Source organism: Vespula pensylvanica, chromosome 10 (genome assembly GCF_014466175.1).
Source record: "Vespula pensylvanica isolate Volc-1 chromosome 10, ASM1446617v1, whole genome shotgun sequence".
NCBI classification, from domain to species: Eukaryota; Metazoa; Arthropoda; class Insecta; order Hymenoptera; family Vespidae; genus Vespula; species Vespula pensylvanica.
This window is the reverse complement of record NC_057694.1, coordinates 1499592-1519064: the sequence shown is the minus strand read 5'-3', so window position 1 is coordinate 1519064 and position 19473 is coordinate 1499592. Positions and strand designations below refer to the sequence as shown.

Sequence of the window (19473 nt, the reverse complement as noted above, 5' to 3'; positions counted from 1 at the left end):
GTTTAATGTATGTCTGGGTATCAATTTCTGTAAATCTTTAACGATCGATTCTCCGTTTCCTTCCTCCTTCAGTGATGTTACAAGATATTGTGCTTCCTCGTTTAAAGTGACGACGAAGTGTTTAAGTATGTTAAAGTGGAAGGTAGGTAATAAGATTGTTCGTCGTTGTTTCCATTTATCACCTGTTGAGTGGAAAATTAAATATTATCTTGATATAATCTTGAAATTAAACATTATCAAATATATCAAATTTATGTTGTTCAATTTATTACCCGAACTAGTTATTAGTCCAGTGGATAGCCAGGGTCGTAAGAAGTTGTAAGGTATAACTTTTTCTAGATGTTCGGTACTTTTTAAAAGTGTCTACGTTCAAAATATATATCTTTTATTTTCGATGAAATAATAATTATCATTTGAAAAGCAAGAAAGGAAGAAAGATAAAAATTATCTCTGCTTTGCGTCATAATCACTTACCTCGACATCTTCCGGATGAAGTAAAGTTACTAATGAAAAGAAAAAGGACCATATTCTGTGGATGGGATAAAATTCGTCATTCGTTTTCCAAAATTTTTCAAGAATTTCTTCTAAAATAGTAATAAAATTTTTATATGTGTATTAAGAAACTACTATATCCATAATATATACCACTACATATCATACACTACATACTAACAACTACATGCCATAGTAGGTGGAGTTACAAGTTAATTAATAGTTGGTTTCGACAAATTTTATTTCCAATGAATCTTACCATTCCCAAGTTGAAAGTGGTGTAAATTTCCTATTATCGGATATGCTTTCGGTCCAGGAATTTGACTGGAGATTCTTCCCACTCTTCCATATCTTATAAAACAGTGCAATATGAACAAAAGTATAAAGAGACTCAAGAAGATTGTGAAAAACATTATATCTGTGGAAGAAACACAATTTTTAAGTAGACTTTTTCAAATATGCGATTATATGTATATACCAATGTACGATATGAATATAATTATATTAGTGATCAGTTTTAGAAAAAGTTAGGTGATAAATCAATAATTTAATATGCGTCTCGTGCGATATTTCGAATACGTCATTTAATATTTGTTGGTAAATAATTTTCATGCCTGGTATATATGTAATTAATTGACGTGTACAAAAATGAATTGATTGTAAGGCAGTAACTGAATTGTGTATAAAATTTTAAGTCTCCCATATATCAATATAAATTTAATTCAATATCCAAGGACCGATACATAATTTTTATTTCTGTCACTGCGTATAAAATTGAATTTGGACGATGCATATCTCATTTAATTATTTGCATGAACAGTTGGAGCTTAAGAGTATAGATATTGTTCAAGATTGATTTATCATAAAAGGATTTTAAAAATTTGTAATACCTCTTGTAAAGGCTAAATCTACCAGTTCTTGCAGTTAGAAAAAATATATTAAAATTGCATTATTTGTACATGCATTATAGCGAAAAATATTATCGTAATAAACGTGGATTATATCTACATAATTAGAATCTTAGTTCGATCGTGAAATTTCACGAAGAAAGAACTTTACACGAACTGATTATTTTATTGAATTTACTTTGACCTGAGTATTTGTTAATAATCAATATAGGTTTTAAAATGAATTAAATGTATCTTCTCCGTATCCATTTTAGATTTATCAGTGGTTAATGAACACAAAAGCAATATTATGAATTATTTATGTCACCATGTAATTATAAATTGGAGTAAATAATCGGGCAACATTTACATTATTCACACTTTCCAATATTCTTGATGTTAGATTATTTAAGACACTGTCGAATTATTACTTCCTAGTTCTCACGACCACTCGCACCTTGTATGAGTGAGTCTGAATGAATGTGTTTTTTTGCTCTTCAGCATATAAATATATGGTTTTTATACTATTGTTTACATAATGTTTATCTAAAAATGTATTTATGCACGTTTGCTAGGCTTAGAAAATAAAAGATAAATGTATTTCACGTGTAAAGATTTTTAATTTTTTATGACTCAGTCTTTATGAAATACAATGTCTAAGGATTATTTGTAAATACGAACATAGCTCAAGATGAATATTTTTCTATAGCATTCTCAGAAATGTTGCATCCATAGAATAGCTATTATTAAAAGTACAATTGTAGAAATTGTGTATATATATACATATACAATACATAAATATACAAAGAAGAAAACTATATTCTTTGAGTTTTCTTTTTGGTCAGATAAATTTTTTCTACAATTCTAGCTTTTTCTTTCTTTTCTTTCTTATTTGTTTTGTTAGCAGCGGACACCCGAGTCAATTGAAATTTTTTCTTCTTCGTGTTGTATTCAATTCCTTTTTAAAGTTACGTGGGAAACTCAACGAAATAATATATATATATATATATATATATATATATATATATACAGCTATAACGTCTTTAATGTGCGATACTAAGAAATATGATGAGTAAATTTATGAAAATAAAGACACTGTTTAACACATCAGCCGAAGTAACTTTGTCTATTAGCCTAGTATAAAGATAATATATAAAATTAATTTGTCAGTCGATGTAACGTTTTGATGAAAGAAAAAATTTTCTACGGAAAGAAATTATTTTGCCATGTAAAGTAAAGATGAAAAAAAATGTAAAGGTTACTAATGAAAGGAAATAATGCGATAAACGGATGATGTATTGTTGCAGTTTATTTGTTTAAGGAGAAAATTGAACGTGCATAGATGCAGTGTCGTCATTTGATAGGTATAAATTTGACACGAAGTGCTTTGGAAGAGCGTAGTATAACATCTCCTATTATTTTGAACAGTTCATTCACTGTTTCCAAATAGATGTGGTGCAATATGTGAGTCGATAATACAGTCAATTAAATTGTAACTCACATCTTTACACTTGTAATTACTCACACCGATATTGCCTTCCCGTCATCATACGATGATCATTATGAAGGAGGATGGAGGGTTAATTGAAACAATGCTCGCTATCCCATTACCTTTCGTTTACTATCTGATACGACTGTCAAAGACAAAATATTTATTTATGTTTACATAACGTTGACAAAATTATTTTATCTTGAGAATAATATATTGATATATTTGCACGTTGATTTTATCAACGAGACGATCATACGAATAATAAAAATTTGCAGGACTTTATAGATTAAATTTGTACTTATTAAAAATGTACGAGATCTATCTTTCAGTCGATGTAGCTAATAAATGGCTTGCCAATATTTTTTGCAGAATTCCAATATATCTTATTTTGGAGAAAATGGAATATGGAAAAATTCGATTTAAGTCATTTTATCGGTATAAATTTGACACGAAGTGGTTTTGGCGAGCGTAGAATAATATCTCCTACGATTTTAACGTCATCCAGTTCATCCACAGGTTCCAAATAAAAGTTGTGCAATATGTAAGCTGTCATGAGTTTGAGCTCAAGCATTGCAAATTTTTGACCTACGAAAAGAAAAATAATACATTTATTTTGATCTAATTTTGAGTTATATATGCAATATTTACCTATACAGTTTCTTGGTCCAGCACTAAATGGGACGTAGGAATAAGGATTACGTCCCTTAACATTTTCCGGTAAAAATCTATCCGGATCGAATATACCGGGATTTGGCCAAAATTCTGGATTTCTATGTAAGCTGTAAATACTTATTTTACAGATCGTACCACCTGGGATTAAATAATTCTCTGAAATTTAATATAATTGCTTATTTGATGTTAATAATGAAACGAAAATGTTTATGAAATATAAATATATCACATACTCAGTTGCATATCATTAAATATATAACGAGCTATAGTATGAACGCTTGGATACAAACGAAGTGATTCTTTAATACATCTTTCCAAGTATGAAAATTCTTGAATCATTGGAATAGTCAGTTTACCATCATTTTGTTGCATAACCGTATTTACTTCCTTTCTTATACGTTCCTATAAATCAATAGATAATTCATTATTCATTATAAACTCAAAATGTGTTTCTTTCGATTGATGTTTTATTAATTTTTTAGAATGAAAGGATTACCTGAACATCTTTATGTTTTGCAAAAAGAAGCAAAGCAAAGCACAATGCCATTGCCGTAGTGTCGTGACCCTATAAAGGCTTTCTGTCATAAATTATTTGCATTTTTTTTTTAATATTTAAAATGGATGCATAGTAGAACCTACCGCGAACATAAAAGTATCGACTTCTTCTCGAATTCCTTCATCATCGATTTGATTATCATTCAGAGAAGCGGCAATAAGCAAGTCTAGCATAGCCAATTTTTTCTTGAATATCGAATCTATCGTGAAAATGTTCGATTAATACATATATCGAGATTATGATTTATTATTATTAAACTCGTAGATTACTCTTATTATAATCGTCAGTTTTTTCTAACAAAGTTTGATCCTCATCCATTTCTTCAATGTTTTTTAAATATTTCCTGTTAGTTTCTTCGTGGAAAAGTCTCCTTTCTGCTATTATCTAAAATAATTGCAACATCTTCAGAGATCAATACAATTTTGCAAAATTCAGATTACAATTATTTGTACATTTAAGTAGATAAAATGGTATACCTTCCTCGATAAACTATGAAGCGTTTTTAACAATTCCTTTTGTTGCCGACCACGTTGCGATAATGCAAATATAATATCGATATGATACCAAGGTCTTGTTACTCTAATAAACGATACATATCTTTTTAGATTGAATTCTATTTAATATGTAATTGAATTCGTTTTTAATAAAAGAATGAGTACTTGCCTATAGACTGCGTTTTTGCCGAAAGTATAAACGGCTTGGCGATATTTAGTTGCAAATTCGCCCATTCCTCTTAAATTGATTCCCATAGCCGTTTCTACAAATGAATTTGAGTAAATTATTTTTCTTTGCTAAAGATCAATGAGTAAAGATCAATGAGTAAATTTTATTTGACTAACCGCATATCGCATTTAAAGTATGTTCGGGTATAAGTTCCTGTAGATCTTTAACGATCGGATCTCCTTTTCCTTCCTTTTTCAACGACGTTACAAGATGCTGTGCTTCTTCATTAAAAGTGACGACAAAGTGTTTAAGAATATTAAAATGAAAGGTAGGTGTCAAGATTTTTCGTCGCTGCTGCCATTTTTCGCCTGTTGAGTGAAACTCATGAAATGAAATATTATCAAATGTATCAAGTTTATATTTGTTCAAGATCTTACCTGCACCAGTTATCAATCCATTGCAAAGCCAAGGTTTTAAAAAGTCGTAAGGTATTTTTTTGTGTAAATGTTGGGTACTCTTCAATAATACCTACGGTCAAAATATACATTTACTTTTTTTTTTTTGTATAAAGAAAAGAGAAATAAAAATTTACTTTGTTTTTAACTTCTAATCATTTACCTCGACATCTTCCGGATGAAATAGATTTATTAACGAAAAAAAAAAGGACCAGAGTCTATGGATTCGAGAAAACTTCTTATTAATTTCCCAAAGTTTTTCAAGTAAGTGTTCTGAAATATTAATCAAATATTTATGTTAAGTGACAACTGCAATGGGTCGGAGGAAATGCATGTTAAAAGATAGTCCATTTCGACTGATATTATTTCTCTTGAAGTTTACCGTTATCAACTTGAAGATGATATAAATTTCCTATTATCGGTAATGCTTGCAGTTCAGGAATTCCATTACAGATTCTTCCTATTTTCCCATATCTTATAAAGCAATGCAATACAAATAGAAGTGTAAAGAAGCTCAATAAGATCGTGAAAACCATTATATCTGTCGAAAAAATAAAATCGATAAACAGGCTTCTTCAAATTTACTATCTTATCTATATACAATTCGTAAAATGAGATTATATTAATAAATTTTGTATTAATGTTGCGATGTCAATACGATAAAGTTAGATGACTTTAACATTCACTTATTAATATTGGTTTTGTGCATATTGAAAAATCGTGTTTTGCTGATAAAAGTTACCGATAATTATAGAAACAATTTTTCAATGTACTATGAATTTAATCGACGAGTATGAAAATGAAACGGTTGCAATCAATGATATACTTATGCATAAGCTGTGATACAGTCGACGTACTTCCTTTGAACAAGATAATGACTTTCTGTATCAAAATGAAAATAAATTTAATTTGATGGTTAATATATAATTTTTATTTTTATATTTGCAATTAAAATCGAACTTGAGCAACATATTTTTCATTTTATTGTTAACATGTAAAGTTAGTGGGAGAAAATATATAATATACAAATTTATAATTTTTCAAAAGTTTTGAATATTTAATCTGTTAGTGTATGCTAACAATTGTATGTTAAAATTACATTATAGTGAAATGCGAACGAAAAATGTTAATGTAATAAATGTAGAATATATAGTTGTTTAATCCGATCGTATAATTTTGCAAAGAAAAAGAAAAGAAAAATTTTGAACGAACCAATTATTTAATTAAATTTAATTTGATTTGCATTATTGTCAATTATCGATATAGATCTTAAAATGCATGATTAGTATCTTCTACATACCCGTTTCAGTTCTATGAATGACTAACGAACACAAAAGCAATATTAAACATTATTTATGACAATCGTATAATTATATATTGGAGTAAATAATCAGCTAACACTTACATTCTTTATAAATTCCTGTAGTTATTGTAACAAAATTAATCAAGACACTGGCAAAATAAACAAATCACTCAATCGCTTCACGGTCTGAACGATGAATGAGTAATTCTGCAAGAGTACGATACTTTTATTTTAAGATATATGAATCTACAGTCTTTATAACATTGTGTTGCATAATCTCCAATCCAATATATAATTATGAGAATATATCATTCCTAGAGAAGGAAAGTAATTGCATGTTTGTAACAACATCAATTACTTTTTTACGACACAGTGTTTATTAAATACAAAGTTCAAAGACGTTTTTTAAACTTGGAGATTAATCGAAGTTGGATTTCTTTTTTTCTTTGAGATAATTTAACACATACGTTTAAGAGTAGGCATGTTTTAAAAAATCAATTTTTTAGTAATGTCATGGAACGGAGAAAGTATAAGAGAAGGAGGGAGAGAGAGAGAGAGAGAGAGAGAGAGAGAGAGGGAAAGAGAAAGAGAGAGAGAGAGAGAGACAAATACAGACAAGGAGGCTACTATATTATTTGCCTTTGTTTTTTAATTGTCAGATAAATGTTTTCCAACTCTTATCTTTTTAATTCGATTAGTTAGTAAATAAATCGATTATAATAGTTTCCTGTTTGCATTATAATCGATTCTATTTTTATATTGTATTTTATATTATATTTTTATTTTTATTGATATTATATTATGTTCTATATTATACTTTATTTTATATTATAAGGAAAATACAGCGAAACATTATCACTATATATTATAGATAAAAGAAAAGACTTGAATCATTATATGATAAATAAATGATAAAATAAAAAGTGTTATTACAAAAGTCACTTTTATACTAAATAATACATTTTTATGTAATATATATTTTTATAATACTATACAATATATTTTTTTCATTGACAAGCGCTAATCTTTTTTATCTACTGTCTAATCTACTTTGTAGAATGATTACTTAAATACTTACATTATTTTTACTGGTTTTCAAACTTAATGTCAATTGTTTCTCTTTTTTCACACACAATGAGACTATAATTGCATTATTCATAGAAGGATGGACACTAATAAATTATTCTCCCTCCAGCTTTATATATTTTCTCAAAGAAAAACTTATACAGAATGTAGAGAGACTCAACTAATACGACTCTTCTCTAATCTTCTCAATTATACGAATAAAAGAGATAACAAATAAATCTATAGCTTCGTTTAATCACGATATTCGTTAATTACGTTTAAAACGATTGCTTATTCTTTCGGATTTTTAATTCCAATTAATCGCAACTGTTCGTACACATTTACATTTTGTTTTTTCTTTCCTTTCTTTATCAACATGTCGATAAAAGAACATTATCAAGCGCTCTATCGTCGTGTCAGTCCAATAATTTTCAACTTATCAATAAAACAAGGATAGGATTGTAGAAGGAAAAAAAAAAACAAAAAACAAGGAGTTACATCTCTAAGACGACGCGTTTTATTTTTTTAATTGACATATCACGAATAGCAGTTTAGTTGACAATATCACGAAAGCAAGATGAAATTGAGAAAAAAAAGATTGATAGGAATGTTCAATAAGTTGTGTTACAGTGAATAAATTGATTGAGAAAAATGAGCAATGAGAAAAGAGAAAGGAAAAAGGAAATACATATATACAATAAAAATAAGAAAATAACAAGATGTGATTATGTTTCGTAATCCAACATTATAACTATAATCGTATCGCCTTTCATCGCACAGAGTTTATAACATCGAAATAATGCACGTTATCCAGTTATTTAAAATTTATCATCTGATTTTATTATATTATATGTCAAGGAGAAAATATTCGATTATAAAAAATATTCGTCATGTCGGCAAAATTACCTTACCTTCTATATGAATATATATTATTATATATTCATATAATATACGAACTATATGCATATATATTATTTTACCTTGGGAATTACGTGTACATATTTATAACATGACTTTACCGATAATACAATCATTTGAATAACAAATTATTCCAGAACGGTATTCGCAACTGCCGAGTATGTTGTTTTTTACAAGTTATTAATACATAACTTAAAGCAAAATATAAGAAGAATAAATAACTTTTAAGATTGATGATTTCTCGGTGAAAACACAAACATTGTGCTTCATTTGCCACTGAGATATAACTTTATAAATTCGCCTTATACTTATAGACAATATAAAAGATCAATCGACGAAATCGTTGTATAATTTTGATAAACAACAGCTTTGTATGCAAATAAATTTTTTCATAATGTAAAACAAAAATGCAAAGGAATTTGCATAAGATTTGAATTGTAAAGGAATGATTCGAAAAATGGATTGTCTCGTTCTTATAATTTATTTCGTTATGAGAATGAAATAAGAAAGATGCATTACTGTTATTTTATAGGTACGAATTTGACACGAAGAGGTTTAGAAGAACGCAGAACAATATCTCCTATTATTTTAACGTCGTCTAGTTCATCCACTGGTTCCAAATAAAAATGGTGCAATATGTAAGCTATCGTGACTTTAAGTTCCAGCATTGCGTATTTTTGACCTATAAAAAAAAGAAATAATACAATAAATTTCGACACATTTCATTACGAACTCATTTCGACTTTTTCATGCAACATTTACCGATGCAATTCCTTGGTCCAGCACTAAACGGAATGTAAGAATAAGGATTACGTTTTGCTACATTTTCCGGTAAAAATCTATCGGGATCGAAAACTTCGGGATTTGGCCATAAATCTGAATTCCTGTGTACACTATGGATACTTATTTTACAGTTCGTACCAGCAGGGATTAAATAATTTTCTGAAATTTAATATAATTGCTTATTTGATTTTAATGATGAAACGAAAATTTATATGAAATGTAAATATATCACGTACTCAGCTGTAAATCCTGAGTTATATAACGAGTTATAGAATTAACACTGGGATATAAACGAAGTGATTCTTTAAGACATCTTTCCAAATATGAAAATTCTCGAATATCCGAGAGCGTCAATTTAAGATCTCTTTTTTCTATAATTGTCTTCACTTCGTTTCTAATACGTTCCTATACATGAATAGATAATTTATTATTCATAGAAATGCAAAACATGTTTCTTTCGACCGATGATCTATGAATTTTTAAAAATGAATGGAGTACCTGAACATCTTTGTGTTTAGCAAAAAGAAGTAAAGAGAAGCATAAGGCCATTGCCGTAGTGTCATAACCCTACGAGAATATTTGTTATAAATTATATTCATTTTTTCTTAATATTCGAAATGAATGAATGAATACGACCTACTGCAAACACAAAAGTATCGACTTCTTCTCGTATTCCTTCTTCATCGAATTGATTATCTTTCAGAGAAGCGGCTATAAGTAAATCTAGCATAGCCAGTCTTTTCTTGAATGTCGGATCTATCGTGAAAATATTTAATTAATACTTATACGGAGTTTATGATTCATTATCATTAAACTGTTAGATTACTCTTATTATCTTCTTTGATTGTTTCGGAAGAAATATGATTCTCGTGCATTTCTTCAAAGTTTTCTAAATATTTCCTGTTAGTTTGTTCATGAAAAAGTTTCCTCTCTGCTATTATCTAAAATAATCATAAACATCTTCAAAAATCGATACGATTTCGTAATAAAATTTCGATTAAATTCATTCGCTTCAAACGAAGAACATACCTTTTTCGAAAAATCGTGAAGCGTTTTCACCAATTCCTTTTCCTTCTGACCATTTGGAGATAATGCAAATATAGTATCGATGTGATACCAAGGTCTTGTTACTCTAATAAACGATACATATCTTTTTAGATTCAATTCTATGTAACATGTAATTGAATTCATTTCTAATAAAAAAATGAGTACTTGCCTATAGACCATCATTTTGCCGAAATCATGAACAGCATTCCGATATTTAGTTTCACGTTCGCCAGACCCTTTTAAAGGAGTTCCCATCGCCGTCTCTATAATTATTATTATTTATTACTTTGTAAATTATTTGTTTAGGATAATGATCAATGAGTAAAGAAATTTTATTTCATTAACTGCATATTGTGTTTAAAGTATATTCGGGTATGAATTCCTGTAAATCTCTAATGATCGGATTTCCTTCTCCTTTTTCTTTCAGTGACTTTACAAGATATTGTGCCTCCTCGTTAAATGTGAGGATGAAATGTTTAAGAATATTGAAATGGAAAGTTGGTGTCAAGATTTTTCGTCTTTGTTGCCATTTTTCACCTGTTGAATCCAACTCTTAACATTCAATATCATCAAATGCATACAATTTATGTTTGTTTTAAGTTATTACCTTCACTAGTTATTAATCCAGTGGAAAGCCAGGGACGTAAAAATTTGTAAGGTACATTTTTTTGTAGATGTTGAGTACTCCTCAATAATATCTAAAGATGAAGATATATATTTATATTTTTTTCCGTAGGTTGAAGATAACACTTAAAAATCAATGCAAAAATCGGGAAATAAAAGTTACTCTGCTTTTACCCTATGATCATTTACCTCGATATCTTCCGGATGAATTAGAGTTACAAACGAAAAAAAACAGCACCAGAGTCTATGGATTGGATAAAATTTTTCATCAATTTCCCAGAATTTGTAGAGTATTTGTTCTGAAATATTAATAATATATTTGTGTTAAGTGATAATTGCATCGAGTAAGATATACTACTAATTAAAGGATAATTCGTTTCGACCAATTTTACTTTCAATGATACTTACTATCATCAACTAGAATATGATATAAATTTCCTATTATCGGATATGCTTTCGGTCCAGGAATTCGACTGGAGATTCTTCCTAATCTCCCATATCTTATAGAGAAGTGCAATAGAAATAATAGTGTAAAGAAACCCAATAAGATCGTGAAAAACATTATATCTGTGGAAGAAGAAAAATTTATTAAATAAACTTCATCAAATATACTATCGTAAGTACATTGAAATGTGCAATATTACTGCAATTACATTAATGATTAATATATGAATTATATTTATCATTATATGGATTATAATCATCGATTAAAATCTATAAATTTTAATCGTTTTTGTACTTATTTTTGCGATATGGATAGTTAACGAGTGTAAAAAGAATATTGAGTGTTACCTGTAATAATGTAGAACCATAAAATGGACAAGAATAATTAGAAAACACTTACATTACACGGTCATAGAGGGACTATTCGGCAATAATGATGAATCTTTGTCTAGGAATTAAACGTGTTGTTAAAATAGGATCAATCTAGCTAGTCGAATTGTTGTCTAAATAATTCTCGCGAAGTGAAATTTTAGTCTTCGAATATTTCGATTCTTTTGCCTATGCTTATATAGCATTTATGCAATTTTGTTAAATAAGCGTATGGATAAGTATATCTATGCAAAATTGTTTACATTAAAGTAATCATAAGATATTTACATTAAAAGAAATGTTAATGCATTTTTCGTAACTTAATTTATTAATAAATACAATATTCAAATATTTATATTATCTGTGTGTGAATATGCACATATATATATACATTTAGTATACATATTTATAATATACATATATATACTTATATATATAAATATGTATATATACACTTGTTTAGGCAGGAAGTTAAAAGAAGAGAGGGAGAGAGAAAGAGAGTGAGAGAAAGATGTATAGCCCAAAAGTAATTTTCATTTATTTATAATTGAGAATGTTGTTTCGATTTATTAGCAACAATCAATCGAATCAATGCACCTCGTTTCTTCTTCATATTTGATTCCAGTTTCATATTATGTAAGGAAGACGACAGTACATTATACACATATAAAGATAAAGACATATATAATTATATATAATTAGACTTATATATAATTATCATTATACTTTGTTATTATAGATTAGAGATTAGCCTAATGCAATATTGGTTTTCTTAAGAAATTATATTGCTTATATTATAAAATTAATAAGAAAATACATAATAACAACATAAACATAAATACATATATAAGTTATCGTAACACGGTGATAAAATAAGATAAAATAATATCTTATTAAAAGAATGACTTTCATATTTTATAGTTTTATGTTTTTTCTTGATAAATAGCCATGTTTTTTAATCTCTTTCCTTGTTATTATTAATTTTGTTTAACAGAAATACAAAAAATAACAAAGAATAAAATTATAATAAAATTCGTTTAATTACGATCAGACGACAATTAATCCTTTCCGATTTTTAATTATACCTAATCGCAACATTTCATATGTTTTTACGCTTTGATTTGTTCTTATTTTTCTTTCTTTACTCGTCCATCGATAGAAAATATTGTTCAGGTTTTTATCGTCATAACAGTGTATGATGTTTACGCTATGGAAGTAGCGAAAACACGTTTAGCTTGTCTCATAGAAGGAAAACGAAATGAAAAAAAAGACGACGAGTTTTTTCTTTTTTTTTTTTTTTTAAATAAACGAAGACAAAATAAAATCAAGAAAATTGATTGATTGAAATATCTTATAAGTTGAACAATGTTAAACCACTACGTAACAAAAGATGAATGGAGTGAACGGAATAAGGAATGAAAAAAGAGAAACTAAAGGGGAAATACAAACATAAAATAAAAATAAAGAAAAAAGAAAGATATAAGAATGTCTAGTATCTCAATATTATATCTACAATAATTTCGCTTTTTACACAAATAGATATCACATCTGAATTTCTTATCGAAATGACGCACGTTGTCCCTATCTTTCATTTAATATGTATCGCTGATATTTTTAAAAAGAATGAAATATTCGTTTATGAAAAGTATTTACCATGTCGACAAAATTATCTTACCTTGAGAATTGTCCATATATTCTTACTATGACTTTACGAGACAATCATTTGAATAATAAAAAATTGCAGAATGATATACGCAACTGTCGAGTTCGTTGTTTCTTACGAATTAATTATGCATACCGTTAAAATATAAGAGGAGTAAGAAAATGTTAAAAGTAATCATTTCTCAATAAAAAACACAAACATCGTTTCATTCGTTACGATATATAACATTATAAATTTGCCTTGTACTTATAAACAATATAAAAAATCAATCTGCACGATGAAGTCGTTATATAATTTTGATAAACAATTTATATGCAAAGATATTTTTTCGAGATTCTTTCTAATCTCCCATATTTTACAAACCAATGCAATACGAATGAAAATATAAAAAAAAAAAAAAAACCGATAAGATCGTGAAAAACATTTTATCTGTGAAAAAAGTAATACTTATCAAACAGACCTCTTCAAATCGTATGTATATTGAAATGTGCAATATTACTGCGATTACATTAATGATCAGATGTAGGAAAAATTTAGATGACAAATAAATATATCAATATCCGTTTCGTGAAATATTTGGATATCGTCAATTTATATTTAAAAGTTATGAACGTAAAAACACTTTTTATACCTGCTATAAATTTAATTGACGAGTGGAAAATGTAAAAAATATAAAAATAATATAGATCCAATTGTAATACGAGTCTGCAAATTTGTAATACCTTGATCGCTTAGAAAAAAATACTCGTCAATGCATGCAACGTTAATAAAAACTTGTTCATATTACATTAAATATTTGCACGTTCACATTCGTTAAATATTTTTTTAATATATAGTATATATCTATAAATGTAATATATATTTATAATTTTACTCCGATAGTACAGTTTTACGAAAATATATTTTAGACGAATAAATTATTTAATTAAATATTATTGGACCAGTGTATTTGTTACGGATCAATATACGGGCTATACAATGTTTTGAAATCTATAAATTATATTGACTTTGTACCTGGTAAATAGAGGACGAAAGAGAGGAAGAATAAGAGGAATAGAAAAAGAAAGAATGGAAGAATGAAAGAGAGGGAGAGAGGGAGAGCGAGAGAGAGAGAGAAACAGAGAGAATGTATACAAGGTAAGTTGTTTATATCTCCTCACAATTTGTTGGCAGCAATCAATCGAATCAGTCTACTTCGGTTCTTCTTCGCGTGTAGTCTACTCTATCTTTATATTACACGAGATACGCAATTATACTTCTTAAAGCAGAACTTTCTTACGTACACGAAGTCGTGTGATATATGAAAGAGTAATATTTGCAATATGCATACATTTGTATACATTATATATTTTATATTATTTATTTCGTACTTTATATAGAAAAATCTACTGGAACGAGATTTTCTTATACGACGATTGCGTAATTGTAATAGTGAATTATACAATTATTTCGCCTTAATAGAATATTTATATATAATATATCTTTGTTTGTATATAAAAATTAATAGGTTAATTCGTAGGTATAATCACGTGATATACGTAAGATATCACATTACGTGTGTGTCCTCGAAAGTGTTCACTCATACCAACCAATCAGCGCTCTTCAAAATTCGTACGTGCTGCTCAAGATTGAAAACGAAGCTTTGTCATCTCGTTAATTACAGGTAATTATTATATATTTTCAAACGTAGAAGGATCTTTCAATATACTAATCAATTCCCAAAATAAATGATATCCAATCGATATTTTCAACTAGTAGTGATATCGTCGAGAAAGATATTCGTGCGAAAAAAATAATTACGTATAAACATTTATATTACAACTTTTTTTCACGTTTTTGAGCTTTACTTTTATAGATATCGAATTCTAATGATTAATTTTCATTGTTTGGAGTAACGAGAGATCTATTTCATTAGTTTTTAAGTTCGTATATCATATTTTTAATGTTTCGATATTTTCATATAATAGATCGAAAAATTAGAAGCTTCGTAAAGGACAATTACAAAGGTGGCATATCGCACATGCGCACTAGTCTATTGAGTACTCTTATTGTTGGTAAGTCCGCCATTTGTAATTGTTTTGTGATACCGGTAGCAGTGCTTTGTTATGTCGTTAATTACGTTTAATTTATATACCGTTTCTATTAGTGTACAGCCTTATTTTATATATCAGTCGATTACCGAAAACGCGATTTTGATCTGTGAATATTCGGAACTCGTAGCATCGTCTCGTTTAAAAGATATTTGCGAAAATAAAATTAACGTCCCGGTGTTCCTCAGAGATGCTTTATATTTCGAATTTTCTGCTTATATTTTCTTAATATCGATACATTTCTCGTCTATTAACGATGTTCTAATTAATAATCTTTTATTGCATAATCCTTTTCGATCGTATTTCGTCTTATATATATTATATAATGTGTACACACACACACACACACACATACACCATACACACACGTGTAAGTATACAATTACATACGATATATATACATATACGTATAGATATTCTTACGAACATATACACTTATTAATACATTCTGCACACGTATGGATATCCACGTAATTAATTTTCTACTCTATTCATATCTAATAATATTTTCTAATAATATCTTTTAATATTTTTCAGTTTTCCAAGAAATGTATGAATTGAGAGATTACGCAGTTACGCTAAGAATTCTATCAACAGTATCGCATGGAACGTATACGTAAGTCTATCTCTTTTTAAATATTTATAGAAAAGCTCTTAACGAAAGAAAAACAACATTATAATATATATATAAATAATAGTTTGGAGGTTACCTCATCATTTGCAAATACGTTTTTTACTTATTTTTGTAGTTGTTAATAAGCTGCAAAATAAAATTTTATTACGGAAATATATATGTGGCTTGATTAACATAACATAATTAAACAAAAATATAATAAATTATAAAAGCCGATCAAGACATCGTCCTTGACATTTTTTTTTTTGTTTCGTTTCTGTATATATGTTTCGAAACGTGTTCAGACTTGCTTTGTTTATTGTGATTCTTATTTATTAGCTTCTTATTTATATTATATATGTTTCATAAGCTTTATATATATATGTGTGTGTGTGTGTGTCTGTGTGTGCTGGATATACAGGTTATGTATATACGTACACACATTTATATACATACATACATCATTTTTATCTTATATTAATAACATACATGAATTTTGTTTGGTTCTTATCCATCGCATTTAACCAATTTGTTGATTTAAACATATTCAATATATATTCAACTGCCATTTATTCTTTTCTGTTGCTCTTCGTATGTACTGAATATAATTAAGTTTAGCTTTAAGAAATTTCAATTAAATATCAATTAATATAAAATTAAATATTAATTGATACTAATAAAGATTAACATACCTAGTCGATATTGAGTACGCAGATCATGTATACAGATTATGTATGTACGTACACTTATCATATTTATATACATAAATACATTTAATTTTATTCTTATCTTTTTATATTCTATTTTTATATATTAATAATATTTTGGAATAATATCTTCTTATATAGTATGTAAAAGTAACGTAATCTTGAATTTTGTTTGGTTTTAATTATTCATATTCAACTAATATATATCGACTTGTATACATTTAATAACAATTTTATGTCATTTTTTCTGCTATTCTTCGTGTACAGTGTATATAAATAAGTTTATTTTTAAGAAATTTTCATTAAATTTTAAGTAATGAAAAGTTGGACATTGATTTTAATGGACTATCTATTGTGTTGTACGACTTGATATGTTTTAATATAATTTTATAATAAGCTGTATTATGTCCGGGACTTTTATGATATATATATTTTTCTTAATAAATTCAGAAATGGATCTTCAAATGCAGCAATCTGTAATTGCAAATGGTGAGATTTGATAATAGGAATCATAAACATTTTGTATAATGTATTTTACATTATACAACGTACTCACTGTTGGATTGAAGGCTGATGATCCGTTTATTAAAAAACTTTTTCAAACATGTTTTATTGAATTTAGAAAATATTAAGAAATATAAAGAGCAATAAAAAATATGTCTTAAATTAAAGTAAAATAAAATTTCAAGATATGTTTAATCGTTTAGTTAATATCATAAATATCATTATTTCAATTTTATTGCTCCTTGTTTAGTTTTACTGTAATACTATATTTACTTTTATTTATAGGTATTCATGCAATTAGTATACTTTTGCAAATAAATAAAATAGATACATAGTGATTTTAATTGTTTGCTTTTCTTCATTTATTTTAATATACATGGCTTTAAATTAAATTTATTAAAATTAAAATTAAATGCTTGCGGTAATATCTTTTCAATGTTTTCATTTTTCTTTTAATTTTTTTTATTATTATTATTAAAACAGACAAGATATGTAGTATAAGTTTACAATTTAAAATAGTCTGATATGAATAATATAATTTATAAAATAATATAAAAATTACAAAAGTATACAGTACAGCTTGCTTTAACAATTTTGATTCAACAAATCTTTAGTTGTTGATTGTGTGCAATGCGATTTTAGAGTCAGTGTTTGTACGAAATAGTTTGATTGTTTGACAACTATATAAGTTGTTTTAAAGATAAGATAAATCGTGAATTAGAGTCAGTGTTTTCACCGATAAAAATTTCTCGATTGTTTTTCCTAATCATTTTCATCAATTACTGTAAAGCTTCGTCTAGATATAATTACAAGGAATTTTTTTTTTTTTTTAGTTTAATCTTTATCGCTTTACGTTCATTATTCAAATCATATTTTTTAATCATTTTCGTAAACATTAAACATATTCTTTTGATATGGAACATATAATTAATCGGTTTCTGCATCTTTTTAATTATAGATTAATCAATGATTCATCGATTCTACACTTTAATAATTCAATCTACTTCACGATAACATTCGATCTATTACGAGGGAGTCGAGTGTTTTGGAGCCATCGCAGAACTTCTTAAGTAGTAAGTGCAAAATTAAAAATTTCTCTGAGGCCCATCATGCCGATAATGAAAGGTCAATATTATAATCTATTTATATCACAGGGAGCACTGCTTAATGTAATAAATGTTAATTTTATCTTTAATATTTCGTATTGCATTATTTTTTCGTAGAGATACTCAAAATACGTGAGATTATAAAATCATTAAAATTCCATTACTACATTGTTGTATAATTTAGAAAAAGATAAAATAGTATCTTATACATATATAAATAATATAATCTTTATACCACACATTTGATGTAATTACATACTCTCTGTTAATATATACATGATAAAATAATGTATATGTGATCTATCGGATAATTAAAAATCTGATTTATTTATAAGATCTAATTATACGTTATATACGTAGTTATTGCAGTACAAAAAATTATCTTTTAATATGGTAATTATATTACGCAATAATTTATCAGTTTTTCTATTTTTACATCTTTCTTTTTTTTTTTTCTTTTTTAACCCGACTTAAATTAATTCGTAGTAGTTATGGAATATTCACAATTATTTTTTTTTTTTATAATTTTTTTCATAACCTATCTTGAATATATATATATATATATATATATATATATATATATATATATATATATTTGTAATTGTATTTGTATTACAGTTATTGACAATTTGGTACGCAATTTTTTTATTTATTTATATTTTTGTACGTTCGTTTGTTATTATTTTCGTGTGTGTGTGTGTGTGTGTGTGTGTATAAAATAATTGCTATTATAATATATGTTTTATTTTCAGAAAGTAATAATACTTTAAATTTTTTATGTGCACAACTGTTTCATTACATAAAATTTATATATTAATGTTGTTATTCTTAATTATTTAATTATTTTAATTGCTTCTTATTTAATCATAAATTGGTTTAGACGTTTTCAGGTGGCTGCCGATCTATTATATGAAATTTGCTAATTACTTTGATCGTTTCTTATTTAATTATAAAATGTTTTAAATATTTTATGTTTACAGGTGGCTATTAGTTTGTTAAGTATAATTCGTACAATTATTA

General features: G+C 27.0%; 2 protein-coding genes and 1 long non-coding RNA gene across 3 annotated transcripts; 1 reads left to right on the top strand and 2 right to left on the bottom strand.

Moving 5' to 3' along the window:
* Positions 1-9: 9 nt before the first annotated feature.
* Positions 10-1804, bottom strand: LOC122632342 (cytochrome P450 4C1-like; the record flags this gene model as incomplete). The annotated part of the gene is made up of 5 exons (XM_043819032.1): positions 1750-1804; positions 752-910; positions 475-584; positions 273-363; positions 10-182 (listed from the first exon to the last, which is right to left on the bottom strand). Coding segments are annotated over exons 2-5 (528 nt in total), but the record flags the coding sequence as incomplete, so codon positions are not given.
* A 1175-nt stretch (positions 1805-2979) lies between these two features.
* On the bottom strand, positions 2980-11938 carry LOC122632341. Its single transcript, XM_043819031.1, is given in 25 exon segments — positions 2980-3456; positions 3520-3699; positions 3777-3945; positions 4040-4108; positions 4183-4298; positions 4369-4483; positions 4576-4678; positions 4763-4856; positions 4939-5130; positions 5200-5290; positions 5381-5490; positions 5600-5758; positions 9030-9185; positions 9266-9445; positions 9523-9691; positions 9785-9853; positions 9927-10042; positions 10113-10227; positions 10316-10418; positions 10503-10596; positions 10679-10870; positions 10941-11031; positions 11147-11256; positions 11366-11524; positions 11802-11938. Coding segments are annotated over 24 exon segments (3207 nt in total). The 5' UTR covers positions 11520-11524; positions 11802-11938; the 3' UTR covers positions 2980-3196.
* A 2971-nt stretch (positions 11939-14909) lies between these two features.
* LOC122632585 lies at positions 14910-18566 on the top strand. The gene is made up of 3 exons (XR_006327895.1): positions 14910-15096; positions 16061-16139; positions 18306-18566. It is a non-coding gene; the product is annotated as an uncharacterized LOC122632585 (long non-coding RNA).
* Positions 18567-19473: the final 907 nt, after the last annotated feature.